The sequence below is a fragment of the Anomalospiza imberbis genome, chromosome 9, assembly GCF_031753505.1.
Source record: "Anomalospiza imberbis isolate Cuckoo-Finch-1a 21T00152 chromosome 9, ASM3175350v1, whole genome shotgun sequence".
Lineage (NCBI taxonomy): Eukaryota > Metazoa > Chordata > Aves > Passeriformes > Viduidae > Anomalospiza > Anomalospiza imberbis.
Genome location: NC_089689.1, coordinates 14,566,761 through 14,589,313, shown reverse-complemented (window position 1 = coordinate 14,589,313; position 22,553 = coordinate 14,566,761). Strand labels below are relative to the sequence as shown.

General features: G+C 36.9%; 1 protein-coding gene across 5 annotated transcripts in view; it reads left to right on the top strand.

Moving 5' to 3' along the window:
* Nucleotides 1-22,553, top strand: part of FNBP1L (formin binding protein 1 like) — a 59,491-nt gene that overhangs the window by 31,846 nt on the left and 5,092 nt on the right. For 3 of the 5 annotated variants that reach the window (XM_068199806.1, XM_068199809.1, XM_068199804.1), the window contains exons 3-13: nt 5,764-5,817; nt 7,304-7,451; nt 7,854-7,916; nt 9,143-9,247; nt 10,476-10,604; nt 12,635-12,781; nt 13,519-13,722; nt 16,021-16,179; nt 19,662-19,676; nt 21,692-21,801; nt 22,382-22,514. In XM_068199806.1, coding sequence (XP_068055907.1) covers nt 5,764-5,817; nt 7,304-7,451; nt 7,854-7,916; nt 9,143-9,247; nt 10,476-10,604; nt 12,635-12,781; nt 13,519-13,722; nt 16,021-16,179; nt 19,662-19,676; nt 21,692-21,801; nt 22,382-22,514 — 1,267 coding nt within the window. The remainder of the gene's footprint in view (nt 1-5,763; nt 5,818-7,303; nt 7,452-7,853; nt 7,917-9,142; nt 9,248-10,475; nt 10,605-12,634; nt 12,782-13,518; nt 13,723-16,020; nt 16,180-19,661; nt 19,677-21,691; nt 21,802-22,381; nt 22,515-22,553) is intronic. The other 2 variants (XM_068199807.1, XM_068199808.1) reach the window with 2 other exon arrangements.

Sequence of the window (22,553 nt, the reverse complement as noted above, 5' to 3'; positions counted from 1 at the left end):
TGGCCTTCACTGCCATCTTTGCCTTCACCATCATCTTTACTGTCCTGAATACATTTGGTGATTCAGCTGAAGCTGCTGCCTACCCTTGACAAACTGAAACTGATAGCAGCTTCTCTCCTGTGTTTTCTTCCATCATCTCATCATTTGCAAACCAGATTGTCACTAGATAGAGAGCTGAGAAATCCTTCCTCCTTAATACAGTAATGAGGTTCCCAGCTGAGGATATGGATGTTCTGTATCTGGGCTGCTCATTTCCTTTTTCATTTCTTTAGCCGTTTCTTTTCACCCAGTTGTATATATTCACCTAACATAATAACTCATTGTTTTACTGAAGGAATTTTTTTCTTGGAAGGAAGAAAATAAATACCACTTTTCCAAAGCTGGTATAGAAGAACTTGAGGAGGTAAAGAAAAGTTCAAAGCATGTACAGCACAGTTTGCAGCCCTGTTTTAATTTGTTTTCAGTTTGTCTGTTAAAAAATAGAGATATATTTTATTTCCACAGATCTCTATCAAGATCTTTTCCTAAATAGTATTAACAAATGCCATTTTGCTTAATTGTATTTAAAGGTTCATTCCACAGCTAGCAAGATGAGACTCCACATTATTACTTCAGGATTTGACTAAAAATAGGAAATTTTCTCTGTTCAGCATTTTACTCTGGGTAAAACTATTGATTTTTCTCAAAGTGTCTTTCAAAAATGAAAGAGTTTTGTCGAGTACCCCTTCTGTCAGCTGACTGGAGTGTCTGTCCCTGTGCAGTAAGTATGACAGTTCTGGGAAGCACAGGTCTTGCTGCACACACGTTATACAGTGCATGCATGCACTTCCTGCCTGCTTCCCACGAGGGTCTGGACAGCACACACATCAGAGGGTGACTGATTTTCTGCCAGTAGACCAGTTCATGAGTTACTCTTTGATATTCTTGCATATATATTCTTTGAAGGAGACTTGACTCTTTAGTAGTGATCTGTCTCATGATAACTTGAGATTATTTCAGCCATCATTGCTCATGAGGACACTCACTTTTTAAAATTATGTAACATAGTTATGAGGCCCAGGGGGGATTGAGATCAAGCAAAATTTACACCTTCAGAAGAGTTAGCCAGCCTGCATCTTGCTTCTGGGAAGTTCTGAGAGAGAAGATCTTGTGGGATGGACTGTGGTTCTGGTGAACTCTAATATTGGCAGCATATGGCCTGTGAGTTAGATATTAATATCCCTAATGGAAATTTCTTGTATATCACTGTTTTTTCCTTTTGTAATGAAAAACTATCTGAAAAAAAGTGTTTGAGACTCTTTTCCTAGTGAACTTTATAACTGAGATTAATAATCTTGGTTAGTAGAGTATAAACAGTACAGCAAGTGGTCACCTCTTGGTAGTTCTGTGGCTTAGTACTTGGAAGGAAGACCAAGGAAAGCCAAGTTTAGTCAGGAGATACAGCTAGTGATGTATGGTGGTATTTTTTTACTGTCTTGGTTTCAATGTGGACCATGAACACCCTGTTGAGATCATTGATGGATCTTATTCTCATAGACTTAAACCCAAGGATGAAAACTTGAGTGATCTTTTCATAAGTTTTCACTTATTAGAGTCAGTCTCCTGGCAGAAATTCACATTCACTTTATCTATACCCTTGCATTTTGAAACCTTTATTTTTCTTTATACTGTCACAACTTAGTGATGAGCCTTTCCCAGGTGCAACAGCCCTTCCAGGTCTTCTAGGAGAGGGCAAGTGATGCATGTACAGCATATGAGGGCCTGTTTGAGCTCCTTACTCAACAGGCCCTTATATTCTTACTGTATGCAGGTATTGCATCTCATGGTTGCCAAGTAATTCCAGAAGTGATAACTTTTCCAAATGCTGGTTTTAGGTTGCAAGTAATTCCTTGCTATTCTTCTTTGATACTGAAAGAATTACAAGAAAAATTGGGGAATCCTCAATTGTCTGTGGAGGAAAAAAACACCTTAGCCAGCTTGTCTTATCTTTGTCTGCAACATAATGTGTTCTGAAACAAAAAAGGAAGTGTGATTTGATTTTGTTTGAGCTAACTTAATGGAAAATCTAAAGTTTTGTGTGGTGTAGGTCTCAACTAATGTATTGTGTTACCACAAGGTTTGCAACGGTTTTTAGAGACTGTTACTGAGTTATGGGGATGTGAATCAGGACAAAGATATTGCAAGGTACATTAACACATTCCATTTTAATGATATGACTGTTTAATTTACTTTTATTTTGTAATTGGAAAAAATGAGATTTAGTATGTGCCAAACTACTGGGCTCTAGACTGAATATTTAAATTGAATTCTCAGATGCTGTTTTTGACTAGCATTGTTTCTTAAAAGGGGCAATGTGAAGGTCTGTTTTGTTCCACATCATTACACACAAAATAATTCTGGAGGTTCACTCCCTTTTCATCCTGTCTAAAGCATTATGACACTCGAGCAGACAGAGGAGTTCCACTTTCTGTGATGTTAGGCAGTAATGCAAGTTATACCTGCAGCTGGAGATGAAACTGCTGTGGAATAAAATTTCTGAATATGGTTAGCTTCTCTATTATTGGTTTAAAGCAAATAGCTATGATTGTTCCTGAGCTGTTTGTTGCCCATTAAAATTGTGAATTGTGACCTCTGGAGACATTTAGTTACTCTGATCAAATCTATTTTTTATGTTCCTTCTGCATACTGTTTTGCTTAAGTGATATTTTTATAAATACAATATGAATATATGCATATGTCTAATGAAACTGAGACAGTTTCCACATTTTTATATGCATAATCTTGGAAACATTTTTGAAAATGGGTGTAAGCTCAGATGTGAAGCTGGGTACACAGGTGATCACCATGTGTGATCATTTCTCAAAACTCTCTTCCTTTGATTGGAGCTGAGATTTTACACTGCTCATTACTATTCAAATGTGGTCATGGCAGGGTTTTTTTATAGTCCTGTTGCCATAAACTTAAACATGTGATTTCTTAATGGTTCCAAGGATATTCAGCTTTGTAAACTCAAAGTCCAGATTATATTTTTTTAAGATTGATTGCTCCAGTCTTTCTGATTAGATGTTACTAAACACAGTTAATTGTTATTGTTTTCACCCAGTCCATAATACTGATGTGCAGTCACTGAAGACATCAGAATTGTATTGAAACCATTACTTTACATATAAATAGGAAATACTTTTAAGTAATTACTGCAATTTTAGCTACTTATGAAAGCAAAAAAAGTTTGTGACCAGGCTCATTTGTAATATGATATAGAGGCTGTAGTGATTTAGTATAAGCAGATACCACAGTGCCTGAGCTGATGCCTTAATAGAAATTGTACTGTGTTGATGCTGCTGCTTCTGTTCTTTATGTGCTGTATTAATTGACTGAAGAATACTTAGTTTTGAGTTCATACCTATTCAGTTTTATCAACTGAAGTGCTTTTTGAAACTTCTGCCTAGGTGACTGAGGTGGTAGTTCTCTTAAAAATCAGGTTCCTGTCTCAGTGGTGTTGACCTGAGACCAATTTATACCAAGAAGTGAGATTAATAAAATTACAGGAGCAGCACAATCGGATGTGATTATTCCTGTATAAAATCAGCTACCAAGTGGCTGGCTGTAGGACAGAGTGTGATAGAAGCCATCAAAACTTTACTACGAAAGATGATTAAAGTGTCATCAGCTGCACTTTTCGTAGGAAGGAAAGGCATTAATCTTATATATTTGTTTCTGTTCTGATGATCAGCAATTACTTGTACAATTTTCTTCTAAACTAGTCCAGATCCATATCTGAATTCTGAGAATTAGGCATGGATCTAGACTGAAATGTCAGAGGATGTTATGCCCCCTTAGAAGTGTCATCTGGCTCCTCTTTAAAAGAATGCTTCACTCTTCAAATCCATGCTCTTACTGGCTGCTTGTCAACCTGTGCTTTTTCAGCGATTCAATTTTAATATCTCTGTTTTGATTAGGTGTTGGTATTCACTTACTGGAAAAGCTATCTATGCATAACTGTTCACATGAACACTGTCTTTTTCTTTGACCTTTAAAATCCGCATTTGCTTGTCATTTCATATTTATTGCCATTGATTACTGTACCTTGTGCTGTTAAATCCTGATCACAGTGTCTCAAACCTGCATGTTCCTTTGATCCAAAGGGAGATGGGATTGACTAATGAGACTGGCAGTTATTAGGAGAAGGGATTATATAATATTTTTGTCCTTCTAGAAGTAGTAAGCAGTTGCATTAAAGAATGAAATCAGCACAGTAATAAATAATCTGTATTTATGACCATTCCCTTCTGCCGTTTTTGAACTGTTTGGCTTTAGTAAGTGATTTCTTTTTTCATTTTTAACAGCTCTGAAAATCTTCCCCTGAAAAGGCTCATGCATGGTTGCTTAGCTGCAGCATTGTATGTGTGTTATGCATTTCACCTTCTAAAAATAAGATGAATTTTAGGAATCTCCTATTCATTAATAAGCCCTGAGGAACAAAGCAGAAATGTAAGGGAAAATGTAACACAAGAAAGTTACCTAGTAAATATTATTCTTTTTTTCCTATTTTGTTTATACATTTTCCTAAAAATGTCTGCATATAATCCCTACCAAGTAGAATGTTACAATAGGCAGTGGGTTCTGGGGATAGAGGCAAGAGATTCTTACTTAAACTTCAGTAAGTAGATAAAATGTGTAGATAATTTTTAAAAAGTCAGTGTTTATTCTCTTTCTTAGTACATATTGATATAAAAAGGACACGACTGTCTTTTCATAGTTGGGTTTTTTTGTTGTAGTCTTAGAGGGTGTAGAAACAGGCAAAAGATCCAAGTTTACTATTTCCACACCAACTCCCTGCTCATATTCTGGTGTATGCTTTGTGACTGGTTATAATCTCACTATGTGGGCTTTTGTAACATAGAGATGACTTCTGGATAAATGAATTTGAGAAAATATACAAGGTTATTTTAGATGAAAGTAGAATTAGTATCTTTGTTTTAATGGTAAGGTAGTTCATAATTGTAACAACTGAAGTTAGAGAGAGACAGTGAGGTGAAATACACAACATGCATACCAGATTTTTTTCTCCTAGAATCTTCTCTTAACTCCTCCATTCCTTTTTTCTCTGCATTCTATGATAAGCAGGTAATTTCATATCAATGTTTTCAAAAATTGGACTGTGATACTGTGTTAAATGCTGTGTTAGATCCTGTGGATTCTAGAGATTTGCTTGGTTTCTAAAATCCAGATATTTGCAAAGCTAGATGGTAGGACAAAGTGTAAAATCTCTTTTCTGAAAAGACATGTTGCCTTTCCTGTTCTTGATGTGTCCTTATGAAAGATTTGGAAATACCCTGGTTAAAATCTTTGACCTGAATCTATACTCAGAGTTTAATTCAGGAAGGGAGCTCTGTCCTCATGGCACAGCACACAGTGTGCATTGTCTGTGTGACACCGTGGTCCTGTGCTGGCCTTGTCATTGTCTGCTGCTGCCTCTGCATGTGGGAAAAGGATGTTAAATAACAAACTCTTCATTCATGTCTAGTCACTGCAGTAGATGTTTTAAAATACTTGCAAATTGCTGTAGGTCAAAGTGGTGTAAAACTGTGATAATACTGTAGATTTCAGCCTTATATTATCTAAAGGACCCTTTTAAGTTGACAGAGGGAATAGATAAGTTCATACAACATTAAACATAAATCATTTGTTCATGCAGTTTTCTGTGTGTGTCTTCTCAAAAGAGATTCTAAAATAGGATTTTTTTTTGTTCTTCTTTAATAGAAATCTGGTTAAGAAGTACTGTCCTAAACGCTCACCAAAAGATGAGGAACCCAGGTAAAAATGTCCATTTCAAGTTCTATGTGTAAAAAGTGAGAACTAACAGTATATGCTGTCCTTTAATGGATTTTTTTTTAAGATAAAGTATTTAATTGGTGATGACAACAAAAGAATTGTGCTTGGCTTCTTACAGTTCTGCTATAATTCTTAAGCATGTTTATTCCTATTGGTATTCTAATGTAGTAGACATGGCAGGTTGTACTTGCTCCCTTCCAAATTAATCTTTAGGTAACTTTAGGAAATTTTGAAAGCAGAAGTTTAGCTTGCTGTGTACAGACTAGTATTGTTTTTTAAAGAAAAGCAAGCATGTGTCATTAGGCTTTGGATTTTTGCTTAGTAATAGAGATTTTCAGTGCATTTTTATGGCAATATAAATGTAGCTATGCATCTCTCTAGTGAGACATGAGTGTACACAAATTGTCATGTTATGGGCAAGAGAAGCTCTTAATTGCTGACTTGCTTTTACTCCGAAGACAAAATAAGTGGGTGTCTAATGGTGGAGGAAGGAACAATTTGTGCCAAACAACTATATTTATCAAAAATGTGCTTGTTTTGCTGTCCATTCAATGGCCATTTAAAAATTTTATTTGAAAAAGCACAATACTGTATTTTCTTTAGGGGTTAAGTCTTAGGAAATAAAAAAAGTGGACAAGTTTCAGGTTGCAGCCAGAGCACATATTGAGCAGAGTGCCTGAGAATTCACAATAGGATTTCCTATAGCTCTTTTAACTATGTAAAGTTCCTGGACTTGAGGGAATAAGCTTTCCAATGCCAGAGTGGCATTTGAAATTCCCAAAAGCCAAGCCTATGGAGATGGCAGTATTCCACAGTTAAAAGAGAGAAAGATGTATATTTTAATGTGGTGCCTGTTTTTTTTTTCCCTTTCTTCCCTTCCACACACACTTTCTACCCTTTGCCCCTCCTCTTCCCCCCTTTTTAGTGCCAGCCATAGTGGCACCTTACTTCAGCCAAGAGGTGGGCAGGCAAACAGGCAGCTGTCTCCAGAGCTGATAGCAAACTTGTTCTGTAGAATGCATCGGGATGCATAGGAGTGGTATGATTGGCATGTTCCACCCTCAAGACTGCCAAGCACATCATCTCTGCAGCAAGCTCAGCCTCCGAGCCTAGGGACGTATGTATCCGTTCCCAAGCTCAGGCCCCTCCCTGGGCAGCTTAGGAGATACCACTATACTCCAGGGCTTGCCAGGTAGTATTATTCTTCTTTCTTTTCCATCCACCAACCCCATGTTCTTGTAAAACGTATTTGAAGAGACATTGCAACATACAGTACCTGCTAGGCTTAACATAGGCTTTCCCAGCTTGTGTTTCTACTCTAACTCTGTTAGCATTAAGATAAGGTTTATTGTAAAATGTCTATGATTTTTTAAAGTTTAATCAGGAGTACAGACTATGAGAAAATAAGTGTATTTTAAAAAGCTGTCTAACTTTTTGGGTGCGTGTGTGTTTGTGTGCTTTCTGGCAGGTTTACTTCATGTATTGCCTTTTTTAACATCCTCAACGAGTTGAATGACTATGCAGGACAGCGAGAAGTAGTTGCAGAAGAAATGGGACACAGAGTGTATGGAGAATTGATGAGATACTCTCACGACCTAAAAACTGAGAGAAAAATGGTAATTTCTGTGGTTTTAAATTTGAAAATAGGATATCAAGATGTATGTCTTTTAATGAACTGATGTATTTTTTACCCATTTTGATGAACATGGCAATACATAGGTTTTGTAATATATTTATAAAACACATTTAAGGTTTTTCTCTAATGTTATGTACTATAATACAGTTATTAAACCTAAAAACTATTATCTTGGGAAGGCAGTGCTTGGTAGTAACCTTTTTTTGCCAGTGTACCACAGTATCTGTGATATAATTCTTGCGTGTTAAGTAATGTCTTCCAAAGAGTACAGGTAGCTTGTGGGAGATACTGCACATCATAGGCTGTCAACTAGAGCAGGGACTAATTAATGGTAATAATGCTAAAAATATAGGCAAATTTAATTTATTTGTGGTGTTTTTAGCATCTTCAGGAAGGGCGAAAGGCTCAGCAGTATCTGGACATGTGCTGGAAACAGATGGATAATGTGAGTTTGTGTTTGGATTTTATTCCTGTTGAACTTAAATAAGATATACAGGCTGTAAGTGGAATTGTTTTCATCTGTTTTGCTTAGATTTAATATTTAGGTATATTCCTGAATGTCCAAGTAATTTAGTAACATAATACAGTTCAATGTATTTATAGCTCCCTGGTTAAAAAAATCTCCTGTAAACAGCTTCTGTGTCTGTTTGAGAGAAGCCTTGGCTTTTATCCAGCATAACCAGTATAAAGGAATCTGATTTTAACATGGGTACAGACTTTGGTTGCTTCTCCTTGGGCTCCTAAAAATGATAGTTATTTATATGAAGGTGAAATCTTAAGTCACTGAATTTGACTTGAGCTTGATGGCTTGTTCCAAGGTATATTCAAGAATACCACTATAGACTATTGTACTTTCAGGAGGTAGAGTTACTGTTTAACAGATAAATGCAGGAAGTGAATGTCTCTAGGACAGACTATAAGCTTCTTTTTCTTGAAACAAATGCTTTTAAGAAAATATAAAATTCAACCAAGCCTGTTCAAGATGCATTCTGATATTCTGGTTGTCTGTTTTAAAAAAATATTATGCTTTTGATCCAGGTTATTGTGAAGCAATACTGGAGAAGTGAATTTCTGTTTTGTTGTTGTGGTCATGTCAAAGAGTTTAATTCATCATCAGAGGATCAGAATAGAAACAGATGTGGTAGTTTTAGATGTTATCTCTTCACCAAGGTAGTTCCCACAGTTGAGCTCAAACAATACAGTGCCTTGTATTACCTGAGTGCAAAGTCAGTCTTTTAAATACATTTAGATGCCTTTAAGGGACACACTAACCTCAGTTGCCTGACTTTGCTGTGAAGCAGGAGCTCAAAGTCTCAGTTGCAGTTTCTCTCTAGAGATGTGAACTTCTGCAAAATTTTTTCCTACAGCAATTGTCTTGGCAACAGCCATGTATAGAGAACATCAGGTATATTGAATACTGTTGTCTGTGCTACCTACAGCTGTGCCACTTGATGTGAATACTGACGATGATTGTAGTGTAGATCCGTCCTTCAGACTGCCTTCAAAATAATTTAGTTGACCTAGTTGCTGTGCTAACAATATGCTCCTTTCAAGGGACTTAGTGAATTTAAGATACTTAAGTGGAAGCTTTGATATTTAGAATTCAGAATTAATGTACGAAACCAAATGGGAATAGTGGTTGTTGAAGCAGTAAGTTTGTGCCTTTTGTAGAGCAAAAAGAAATTTGAGAGAGAATGCAGAGAGGCAGAGAAGGCACAGCAAAGCTATGAACGACTGGACAATGATACTAATGCAACAAAGGCTGATGTTGAGAAGGTAAGGGTGATGGCTTTTCTTTATTATCAATTGTATTTCATTTTCATGTTAATCATCAGTACTGAAACAATATTCATTGAATGTGTAACACTGGATAAAATATGCTTACTTGTTATGAGTGAAATCAAAGTTCCAGTGACGTGTAAGACAGCACAGGATAGGAGCGTGCTTCGGAATCAGAATGGTTTGGATTGGAAGGGACCTTGAAGACTCCCTTGCCATGGACAGGGACAGCTTCCACTAGATCAGGTTGCTCAAAACCCCATCCAGCCTGGCCTTGAACCCTGCCAGAGATGGGACATCTACAGCTTCTCTGGTCAACCTGTTCCAGTGCCTCACCACCCTCATAGTGAAGAATTTTTTCCTAATGTTGAATATAAGCTTGCCTTCTATGAGTTTAAAATCATTCCCCCTTGCCCTATCACTGCCTGCCCTTGTGAAAAGTCCCTCTCCAGCTCTCTTGTAGACACTCTTTAGGTACTGGAAGGGGCTCTAAGGTGTCCCCAAAGCCTTTGCTTCTCCAGGCTGAAAATTTCCAAATCTCAGCCTGTCTTCGTAGGAGAGATGCTCCAGTGCTCTGATGATCTTTGTCATCCTTTGGACTCCTCCCAGCAGGTCCATTTCCTTCCTGTGCTGAGGGCACTCCAGGCTGGGGTCTCAGGAGGGCTGAGCAGAGGGGTAGAGGCAGCTCCCTTGACCTGCTGGCCGCACTGCTTTTGGTGGAGCCCAGGATGGGGTTGGCCTTGTGGGCTGTGAGTGCACTTTGCAAGGGCCCCCAGGTCCTTCTCCCCAGGGCTGCTCTCAACCCATTCTCTCCCAGCCTGTGTTAGTGCTTGGGATCACTCCAGCTCACACGCAGGACCTGGCACTTGGCCTTGTTAAAGTTCATGAGAGTCCCTCTGCGTGGCTGTGCTGATTGTCTTCCTTTAACTGGCACCTGTCTGCTGTTTGGTACCTTGCGGTTTATAGGATCAGTCACTTCTGTGGGTTTTAGGATACACATTTCAGCAGTCTGGCTAAGGGAGCTACAGTGATCATTGCTTTCTCTATACAACAAATGAGGTTTTGGAGTGTCAGTGTAGGTCAAGTCTCACATTCTTCATATTTCAGTCATAAGGATGTTGGTTTTGATGACTTGTGACTGCTGTTCTTGCATAGTTGATAAAATAATGCTGTGTGTCATTGCAAAGTACAAGATATGTTTAACCTGGTAACATTTTCCTGCTAGGCTAAGCAACAGTTAAACCTGCGCACACACATGGCTGATGAAAACAAAAATGAATATGCTGCACAACTACAGAATTTTAATGGGGAACAGCACAAACACTACTACATTGTCATTCCTCAGATTTACAAGGTAAAAGAATTAACAGATAAAATATGTCTGATCCTTTTCTAAAGAAGAAGTAGACTTTAAAATTAAACCTCTGGGATTTTTGATTTTAGTGGATCATTTTATCAAGAAATTACCATAATCTTGAGACAACTTGTGTTTTTCCATGAGACTGCTTACCATACTAATGCTTAGATTTCTAACAAAAATGCTCGGTTGCATTTTCTGTAAGATTTTATACTTTGTAGACTCTTTGTTTAAATATTCCTGAAAGAGTCTGGTAAAATAAACACTTGAGATGTCTGGGTGACAGAAGACATTTAAAACAATCATTCTAATAAGAGCTGATCAGTAGTTCTGAGGATCCTTGTGTGTGTGTGTATGTGAATGCTCTGCCTGTGCTGAGGTGACTGGTTTCATGGATCTCATACATGGGTGAAAAACAGCTGCATTGGAGAAGAAGTTTCAGCACCCTCCCAGCCCCCAATTAGTGTTCCATCAGTGTTACCAGCAATCCACAGACCTCTCTAAACCAAGTAAAAAAGTTAAAGATCAATACTTTGCATCTGAAGCGGGGATTTCTTGAGATGCTTTATGTAACTAATAAGATTTTTTTTAACATTCTTTCAAAAACATGGACTTTGCAAAACTGGAAAACCAGTTTGAAATAGTTGGGGGCATCAAGTGAGGAGAGTTGAGAAGTGTGTTGGCATGTACCTTCAGCCATTTGGGAAATACGGGTGGGAACTGATACTGAGACAGGGAGTGAGGAAATGGAAGGTGAAACACTGGATTTATTTGAAGGTATTCAACTTAAATATGCTTAATATTTTCCAGAAGTGCAAGTCAGTTCATATTTTTTTTAAAATCTTTACTAGAAGGTCTAGGATTCACAGGAGAAAATTGCCTTGGCTTATTAAAGAATTTTCTAATATTTTAACTGCTAAGCAGCACCACGGTAGGTCTGACTTTACACACTGACCCAAGAACTGCAGTCAGCTCCCAGGAGAAGTAGGTTGATCATCTTTGTAGCTTGCACCAGACTTCTGCTTTACTGCCTTTATTTCTCCAGGGCTAAGATCCATTACCATTGTAAGATAGTACTCATTTTTTGAGCTCTGCAGTAAGAGCAGAAAGGCCTAGTCCTGTTTTCTCTTGGGACTACACTTGTTTTACTTCATTGCAAGTATTTGACATTCTGTGGGGAAACCTTGGAGAAGGGCTTAGCATGTCTAGGTGGTGTTTTTTCCTTGGAGAGATGAATTTGAATATTGTTTGAGATATCTGCCTCAGTGTATATATAGGAAAGATCCAACTTCTTATCCAGTTTTTGATAACCTATTAGTATATGTTTTACTGATTTTAGGTTTTGTTTGGGATGTTTTCTGCATTCAGGTGAAAATTCCAGAGCTATTATCTTAATAGTATTTCCTTTAATTTATTCTTTCTTGTTCTGTTCCACTAAACTTATATTGCAAATCTTACGTAATGGTATTCTTCTCTTTATTTTCTTGCACACTGTTAAAGGAAATGGTTTGTATTTCAAATCAGAGTGTCTAAACTGCAGATAATTTAAATTTTTCTTATTTTTCCTGTATTTTAAATTATTGGTATTGCTTGGAAGGTATAATAGTAAAAGCAACATGGAGATATTTATCACCAGAGAGGAATTACTTGGAACTAGAAAGAGTGAGTGAGGAGATGTAGAAATCAGTAACATTTCTTCACTGTGGTTTTCATTTTTGCATAAAACAAATACTTTAAACAGTTGCCTGTAAGCACTGTACATGTGCTTTATAAAAGGAAAAGAAAGTCCCATCCATTACATGATTTTTAGAAATCAAAGGACATAAAGTCTTCATAACTATTGTACTGGGCATCCTAAGACTGTGTCTGAAAGGACTTCTAAGTTCTGTTTTTTTAAGCAAATAAAAATACTGGGAAAGCATAGAAATTCTGTCCCACACTGTGGTGACCACAGTAACTGCATGTGTCAGGATCGAGGAGGAAAGAAATCAGCAAATGAAAGCTTTATTCTATCTTTGCACTTGCAGCAACTTCAAGAAATGGATGAAAGAAGGACTATCAAACTTAGCGAATGTTACAAAGGCTTTGCTGACTCTGAGCGCAAGGTTATTCCAATTATCTCAAAATGCTTAGAAGGGATGATCCTTGCAGCAAAATCAGTTGATGAACATAGAGTAAGTAGAACTGAGTAACTTTCTAAATGTGTGTGAGCAATTGAACTGCGACAGAAGCTGTGGAGAGGGGAAAGACTGACTTAACCTGTACAGTTATCTTTCTGCTGTCAAGTATTTGCTTCAAAAGTGTTGTGACTTCGATTTCAGCAAGGGACCACTTCTGCTTTTGTTGTCTGCTCTCTTTCTGCTTTATTGATGTAGTATAATCTGAATATCTGTGACACATTCTCATTGGGTGTGATTTTGGACACATTATTTTGGTTATCCTGGAATATCCTGCAAGACCATGGTCAGTATTTTCCCCTGCATGTGACATTAAAACACATAAAGGGTGTTCAGTTAACAAAGTATTCATTCTGTGTCATGTTTGATTGCAGTGGGTTCTGTCCTATTTTATCTTACTACATTTAGTTTCTCAGATCTGTCTTTATTTCAATGCCAATGTTGAAAGATTAAGAGGTGGAAAGTAGTTTGGCCCTGTTTTAAATTTGTGGTAACCCGTGGGAAATATTTGCTGGAATGTTCTGAATAGCAGAGTGTGCTTTGCTATACACTCATGAACACTGCTGAGATAAAAGCATGTTGTTATCTTAACTTGCTCTATCCAAAAGTGTGTGTTTTGAGCTCACTCTTACTTTCTGTGCATCTCTGCAATTAAATGGAAAATTTGTCTCTATTTTTTTCTCTCTGGTTCTTGATGGGTTTGCATTTTAAACTCCTTAATGTCCTATGTTTAGGACTCTCAACTAGTGATAGACTGCTTCAAATCTGGTTTTGAGCCTCCTGGAGATTTTCCATTTGAAGACTACAGTCAGAATATTTACAGAACTATCTCTGATGGAACCATCAGTACACCAAAGCAAGAGGGCATGAGAATTGATACAAAAACTACAGTCGGCAAGGCTAAAGGAAAGCTGTGGCTATTTGGAAAGAAACCAAAGGTAACAATTAAGAAATTATTATTTGGAAAATTAAAATTTGAACATTGAGAGTGCATGGAAACAGCAATGAATGTAATTTAAAAAAAATCTTCCTCTTGCTTGCCCATATATTTTAAAGTATGTGTAAGGAGATCAGAGTGTTTGAGTAGGTTTGAGTACTTAGCATACTAAAAATCAAGTTGTCACTGGGGAAGTTTTTCAGTTTTTCTTCTAGTAATTTGTGTCTGGGAGCATTTTTAATAGTTATTTGATAAAAGTAGCTTTCCATTACTGTAATGTTTCTAAGATTTGGTAGTTGCATAGGAAAGGTGTTAATTGTGAATGTAAAAATAAAGAGAGGGAGAGTATACTTTGGAACTGGGCAGACTTCAGATCTGTCTGTTATGGCACAAAAAGCAACCCCCTTCTAAATGTCGCATTTATATGTAGAAGTGTTGTATAGATTTTTATTACACCTGCTCCGAAACTCCTGAGGTTTCTCTGAAAACATTAACATTTATAAACTGTCACTGGTAAAACATACTTTGGAAGCTCCATAAAGGTAAATGTCCTAGAAGAAATATTAATAGGAAATAGGTAAAAATATTCTTGTGCTCAAGAAAAAATTGAAACCATTGAAATTACTACTTAGTTTTCTTATGAGTTACAATTAACACTTTCTGTGCAAGATGCTTTTGTGGATCAACAGAAGATTGTCAATACATGCATTAGCTATATAAATGAATGGAGAATATACAGATTTAAATTTTATGCTTTATCTTTTTTTTGTTATTGGAGTGAGACATTTTAATGATTTCCACAAATTTCTGTGAGGTTATTTTAAGCTCCAAGCCTGTTTCTGTCATTTATTATAGGAAACTATTCTCAGGGCTTCTAAATGGTAGAACTTATTTTCCATTTGATAGTATTCTGAGAAAGTAGGTCTTTACAGAAAGGAAGGATACAGCTGATTCTTTATTCCATCCTCAGTATATTATGTAACTCCAGCTGTGTGTTAAAACTGATTGTTTACTTTTTGTGCAATATAATAATTCATAGCAGTTCACATGCATTAATACATGGGCATAAATATTGCATTTGTCTGCAGAGGTGGGTGAGATTTGGCCTGTTCTGAAATTAGATCACAATTGCCAGTTTGACCACAAGACATCTTTCTGAGAGTTTGGAGAGCTATGTAAATGTACACTGGTTTCAGCCTGGATCTTGGCATTTACGTGGTTGTAAGAAATCTCTTAGTGTGATGACAGCTGGAATAAGCTGACAAGACTTGCCCTACTCTCTTTTCTCCCCAGTTCACTCACTGTGTGTAGCATTCAGGGAGTCAGCCTCACTGTTTTCTCTGTGGAGTCACAGGTGTGACATATGTGTGTACATACTACGTGCATCTCTTCCCTAAGGACCTGGATGAAAGATTTTGTCCCTGATTTTCACCTCTTTTTGTGGAGGATGGAGGAGCACTCTACAAAACAGCAGCTGGAAGCAAAATATTTACTGAAAGATACATATTTAATTCCAAATACTATTCACAGGTTTAAAAATATATTTTAAAATTATCCATTATAAAATCAGCTGGTTTACTACAGCTGGGGTATTCATGGGGGTCTTTGGACCTTCATTTAGCTGAAACTATGGCTGGTCTTGACTTCCAGGTATTCCTTTACCTATTTTGAATGTTGTCAAAGACATAAAAGCCATTTGTAGAGAGAATGAGTTGTGAAGCAGTGGAAATAGAGGAAAATTGAACTGGGAAAGAATAGCAGAGGTATAAGAGGCAAAAAATGAGAGAAGCAATTTGAAAAAAGGGGAGGAGGTTCTTGGGATGATACTGAGAATGCCGTGCAGCCATTGTGTCAGTCCAGGTTGACTGCAGAGTTTGAGAATACTTTTTGTTTTAGTCATTCTCCATAGATGTACCACATATTTCTGGTTTGGCTAACCTGCTAGGGTACCTCAGTATGTAAGAGGAAGTAGTGAGCAGGAATACTTGAGCTTCCAGGATGATTGTAACTAAATTGGCAATAGCAGAGCTGTTTTAAGAAAAGCTTTGGGATCTTGTTAGGATCTTGTGGCAGTGTTGAGTCTAAAGCTTCCTTTCTTCTCTGCAGCAGCCTATAACTCTGAAGATTAATTCATGACAGAAACCTTTAAAACCCAATACAGTTATAGTATAAATGTGTCTGGAACGTTACAACCTGTTTCTGTGTTGGATGGAAATTATATTTTTCTAAGACAGAATTTTCATTTTAAAATCACTTTGAACATTTGGCTTATTTATTGCTTTCTTTATTTCCACATTAGCCACAATCCCCACCCCTAACCCCTACTAGTTTATACACATCCAGTACTCCTAATGGGTCCCAGTATCCCATATTCTCCATTGAACCAGTGCATTATTGCATGAGTGACATAAAAACAGGGAAGCCCAGAATTCCTTCTTTCAGAAGCCTCAAAAGAGGGGTAAGTTTGATAACAAGTTGAAATGCATGATGGGCTATGAGTAGTGTGTTTGTGATGTGGCTTTTCTAATGCTCTTCACCCTCATTATAAGGCTTACTTAGTTAAAAGTAAAACTTCAGCCATAAGGTCACTTTTAGGATACTTCTTTTCATACTATTCAGAAGTTACCAACAGATTAAAAAGAAAATAAAATAGAAATATTCTTTATCACATTTGAAATGCTCGTGCCTAAAAAAAGGTGTTATAAAGAGGGTGCTCAGCATGTGTTTGATACCTTTCTTCATTGTTGTTCACATTCACAAATGTTTTCCTACCATCATGTAACATATTTTTGCAGTAATTTATCATTGGATATACAGTTACCACAATAATCATCTGACAGATCCAATGTCTTATTTGCTGACTTTGAAAATAGTAGAAATTGATTACGAGACACTGAACAAAGAAGGGAGAATTTAATTCCTTTTGTACATCAAATGCTATAGCTTCTAGTGATGGCAGATTTTGAAATACTAATTTTTTAAAAAACATTACAGTATTAATGCATTTTCTGATTAATTAGTTGCTCTTGTTTGTCCTAGTTTCTTTTGGTAAAATTATTGAAAAAATTACTACCAAATGCCACTGAGACTTATCAAATAATTTACTAATATAGTGGCATATTCTGTAAGTAGAATTTGTCTGGAAGCCAGTAGAAGGGAAATACGAAGTGGTTTCCTAGCAACATTTATGGTGCTAGTGATAAATGTACTGGTACTTTCCTGTTATGTCAGAAAAGCACAGGCTGCCCAGTTTATGTTGTTTAGTGATATTTAGTCATTCAAATTAAAAGGTAATTGGATGCATTTGATTGTATATAATTAATACATTTTTGGTATTTCAAGACAATATTGACTTGCTATTTCATGTGCATCAAGAATGGTTGACTGTTGTTGACGTAATGTGGAGCTCAAGGTACAACAGTGCTCTATTGCAGTAAAATTACAATTTAGAGGCTCCCTTCTTGTCATTGTCAAGCAGAATGAGTTACAGTTAAAGCTTACTTTATTTAAGTCATGTTGTGGCATCTAATTTCAGGCCCCCAGATACCTTGGAAAGAGCCTTTCTAGCACTGCCATTTTTTAGAAAATCCTTGTGTTCCTCTAAGTCTATATGGAGGGCAGTGTCTCCTTTCCCTTCTGAGTCATTAGATCATAATCTGGTCTGGTTGTGAAGGTAATGCCTCTTCTTTAGTACTCAGTGAGGAGCTGCCTGGATTAGGTAGTTGTTGGAATGGCACAGGCCTAGATTACACTTTGATTTTGTTCATCACTAAAAGTATTGACTCCTGCCTCACAAATCGTCACCTTGTACTACCAGTAGTTCTAGAATCTCTTTCAAAGGGAAAGATCATCTCCTAACTACTACGGAGTGCTAATGGAAAATGAAACTATATCTTTATTGATTTTTAAATCCATTCTTCATGTTGTAAAATAGACTTAATACATTCTTTAAATAATTTAAATTTAATAATTCTTTAACATTAGGAAGCATCACTAGTGTCCTACAGATCTAGATTCACTCAAATGTGCCACAATATTAAAGACTTCATCTCTGTAAAATCTTCAAGAATGAGCATTAAATTTATATATATTCTAAATTTCCTTGCAAGCATTTTAACAGTTAGACCTCACATTATGGCATATTTTTAAAGTCTTTTGAACTTAAATGTATACTGGACTAGCAGTAGATTTTTTTTTTTTTAAATCTCATTGATCAGTCTTATCTTTAAAGTATACAGTGGTTAAGTGCTTAATAGTATGTGATGCTGTTTCCCACATGTTTTGTTCCTGGAAAATTATTTCCAAGTGGTACTGACATGCAGAACTACTAAACCATGGAATCATAGAAAGGTTTTGTTTGGAAGGGACCTCAAAGATTGTGTCGTTCCAACCCCCTGCCAGGGGCAGGGACCCCTTCCACAAGACCAGGCTGCTCAGAGCCCCATCCAACCTGGCCTTGAACCTACCAGGGATGGGGCATCCACAGCTGCTCTGAGCAACCTGTTCCAGTGCCTCACCACCCTCTGAATATAGAATTTCCTCCTTATATCTAATCTAAATCTGTCTTCTTTCAGTTAAAAAATGTTCCCCTTCGTCCTGTCACCATCTGACCATGTAAAATGGTGCTCAGTTTGCTTCTGCTGAGCTTTATCCGTGAGTTGGTGTCGATCAGCCAGTGAAGCATCCTGGTCATTTTGTTTAACATGCCCTGTGCAAGATCTCAGTCAAGGTGCTGGAGGTCACAGACCCTGTCTCCCTCCACTCTGCTTCACACAGTACATTTTCCTGTCATGATGTAGAGCAAGAGCAGCAAACAGTAGTTGTTGTTGAAAGGAGGTGTAAGCAAGTGTAGCTTACTGCGTTAGTGCTGCTGGTACCTGCTGCTGCTCCTCCTTTGAAATCTTAGCAATTCCAGACAGTGTTAGTGCTTATGAGAGGTCTGTGCTTGATGCCACTTGGTACATGAAATATCTGCATTATCAGCAGTGATCTGTAAACCGGAACAGAGTTTTATTGGAAGACTTTCTGAAGGGAACAGGAAGTTTGTTTATGTCATTTTGCATCTCTGGACTTCGAGATTCCTGCCAAAGTATCATTTGTGAAAGTGTTTTACTGCCCTCATTGCTAGAAATTCTAATGTTGTGTATGTGCCCCAAGCAGCAGCCTTAAACATTGCTCAGGGTCAAAAGTGAAGTTGAGATATCTGTCTTCTAAGTTGCTTAGTGTTTCTCTGGAAAGGGTTGCCCAAATCATTAAAAGCATGGTAGATCTTCAAAATGCTGTGAATGTTAAAGCCAAGATTCAGCTCCTGGCTCCCATGTTTTATTTGCTTCTTCTAAGGATAAAGTCGTTACTCTTCAAATGTCTTTATTTTTATCTGGATAAAACAATTTTAGATAACAACGACCCAAATGCTCTTTTCAGAAAGTAAAATTAATTACTTCTAGACTTGAAAAATATATTTGTTTATTTGAGCTCTGCTGTGATAATAAACTAAATACATTGCAAAAACTACATTTGTAAGAGTGATTGCCGTGGATTTTGAGCAATCATTAACAAATTTTTTGTATATGGCTGATCAGTCCATCATCATCAAATTCTGCTATTTTGTGTAATGTTGGCTATATGTGTGTTTCTTTTCCTACAACAGAAGGCTCAGCCCTTTATTCAGAACACTAAAATTCAAAAGTAGTTTAATGAAGTTGTGTGTTAAAATTTTGTAAGTCAAAAGTACCCATTATCACCTAGTATTTTTTTAATCAGTAATTCTTAAAGCAATTATTTTCTTGTGCTTATAGTAAAATGTATTTTTTATAAATGAAAACGTCAATCCTTGAGTGATATTTTAAAAATACATTTTCAGGCATTAGTAATTTTTGTAACTGGTCATTGCATGTAAGTAATTTCCCATTTCTTTCTGTTTTCAAATGAACTGTGCAGTGGTCGGTGAAGATGGTAAGCTAGTGTGCTGATCTGTCTGCTGTACTTCTGCTAAGATAGCATGAAAATAATCTTCTGAAAGTGTTTCCATATCATAACTGCTTTAAGTCAGGTGCTGAACTACATCCTCAGATTTTCCACTCATATGCACAGTCTTCTTAATCATCCATGCTTAACGTAAGGCAATGAGACTTGTGATCTGGCTGCAACTAAATTGCAATTTTGGAATTTTAGAGTTGACCAGTATTCACAAGTTGGTCATGATAGAAATACTTGGTGATTTTTTTTGTTAGGAAAATTGTTTAAGCAGCATAAAATATGTATATGAAAAGACTTTAAAATTTGTGTAAAGAAGAAATACTGAATACTACACTCCTTTGAATTTGGAAGAAAAAATTGCAGGGAGGACCTTTATGCTTAGAAATACGGAAGCTGTTACATTAAATAAAATCATGCCTTAATATTGTATTGCAGGGTAAATCAGTAAAAATTCACTAAAAGACCTCTGTTCTTCTAATTCATTTTTAGGATACTCTGGTTAAACTGACCTGTAAGGAAGAATGATAGAGAGGACATGATTGTATTTTTGTTTCTTTGTAGTGTATTCCACTTAACAGTGTTTTCTTGGGAGACTTTCTGAACGGAATAGGATTTGTTTATGTCATTTTTCATCTCTAGACTTGGAGACTATATACAGTGTGTATTCTTCTTCCTCTAGAAAGAAAACACTTGTTTTATTTTGAAAACATCATATCTTGATTTTTCTTCTTTTATGATATCTTGTATTCCCTTCTTAAAAAGTAATGAGATTGATTTTACAAGTGCAGAAAAGTTGAGGGGGTGAGGAGATTTTAAGGGGGAGTGTTGGAAACTTGGCATTTGAGCCTAAGGCTTGTGTCAAAATCTGAACAGTCAAGTTTCTGTAAACTTTCTTCTTGACAAAAGAAATGCTGGCCAGTTTGATTTGCCTCCATGGAGGGTTACTGGAATGGCAAGTGGGTTTCTTGGGTTAAAACCAACTTCCTTAGGCAAATGGGATCACAAAAAGCCAAAACAAACCAAACCTTTGAGTAAGACGTACTGTATTTCCTTCCTAACACTGTCAGTGTCTGTCACCCTGAGGGGAAGGCACTTGAAAGATACATAAAAATCTCTTCCCATGCATTTCATACCCAGGCCCTTCTATCCTTCTTATTATAATCTTGGCACAAGTGTGCAAGTTTGGGCTCATAACAATAGGTGGTCTTAAATTGACTGGTTTATGGGCTTTTTTTTTTAAGTTTGGGAACTAAGAGGGTTTTTTCCTTCCCTGAAGTTTTTTGGTTGTTGTTTTTTGGTTGTTTGGTTTGGTTTGGTTTTTTTTTTCTGTAAAAAAGGTGACTTGGAATATTTGAGCAAGTTTTGAGTCAAATAAATTGAAGTAATAATTTGATATTACTGAAGTAATAATTTGATATTACTGGTCTGTGAACCAGTTTTACTTGAGGTAAAATCCATCAGAACTTAGTAAGTTTTAATATCTTTTCTAGGATTGCTACAGTTCTGGAAGAGAACTATAATAGTGCTTTGGAGCGAAGATCCAAAATACAGTATTTTTCTTTTGATACCATCCAAATGACCACAGAACACACTCCAGAGAAGGAAACAATTTATATATATGTATATAATTATTATATATACATCTTAGATTTTTGTTCTGACTCAAATTATTCTGTCCTTTCTTAATCTTCTTTAAGTGCAGTGGATGTAAGAGGAGGTATATGACTTCAGAAAAATAAGGTCTCGAAATTTTGAGTTACCTCTGTGAGCCAACTGCTACAGAAGGCAGAAAGCACCTTGACTGAGTGACTACACTCTGGCAGCGAGAACATGCATTTATTCTGTGCAGTCTTTTGTAGAGCTGTCTGTCAAGTAGAGTTTTTAAGGAGGTCCATCTGCTTCCAGTGAACACTGTCCATGTGTGGGTATGTCAGTTCAGCTGCCGAGACCTGTGCATGTGGTAGCTTGTTTCATAGTATTTCTGCTTGCAGGGCCCTGCACTAGAAGATTTCAGCCATCTCCCTCCAGAACAAAGACGCAAGAAACTGCAGCAGAGAATTGATGAACTTAACAGAGAGCTACAAAAGGAAACGGACCAAAAGTGAGTGCATTTCTGGGGGCTTCTGCCATGGTTCTCTCTCTGTTTTTTTTGACGTCCTCTACCTAAGCCACCGGTGCTCAAAAGCTAGGAGACAGGCTATTAATAAACTTTTTTAAGTTCATAGTTTGTTGTATGTCGGTTCTGTTAATATTGCTTCCTTCTGCTTTACTGTAATACTCATTTTGATTCTAATACTGCATAGGGAACATTGGCTCTAAAATGGTGCATTAAAAAATGCATGCGTCAGTTGAGCAAGATAGCTGCAACTTCGTGCTTTAAGAACAGAACATGACAATATTTAGGAAATTGTATATAACAAACAGTGTGGAAAACAGTCCTGAGACTGGACAGGTAAGAGTCAACAGTTGGAGTCCTTGCGTGCCTGTGCACAACACAAGAAAGGACGGCAGAGGGCTAAGAGGACAGAATGGGAGAAGGATTTAAACATGGTGTGAAGACCAGTAGTTCCTGGTTCCTGTGCTTGATATCTAGTCACAGTTCAGGATCTTATACACATTATTTTAGTTTTAATGAATCAATACTGGTATATTAATTATTGTAATGGTTTGTATGTTTTTAGAGATGCCCTCATCAAGATGAAGGATGTTTATGAAAAAAATCCGCAGATGGGTGATCCAAGCAGTTTGCAACCAAAATTAACCGAGACTATGAGCAATATGGACCGTCTTCGGATGGAAATACACAAGAATGAGGTTAGATTCTAGAACAGCTTTTTGGAAAATGTCAGTGAT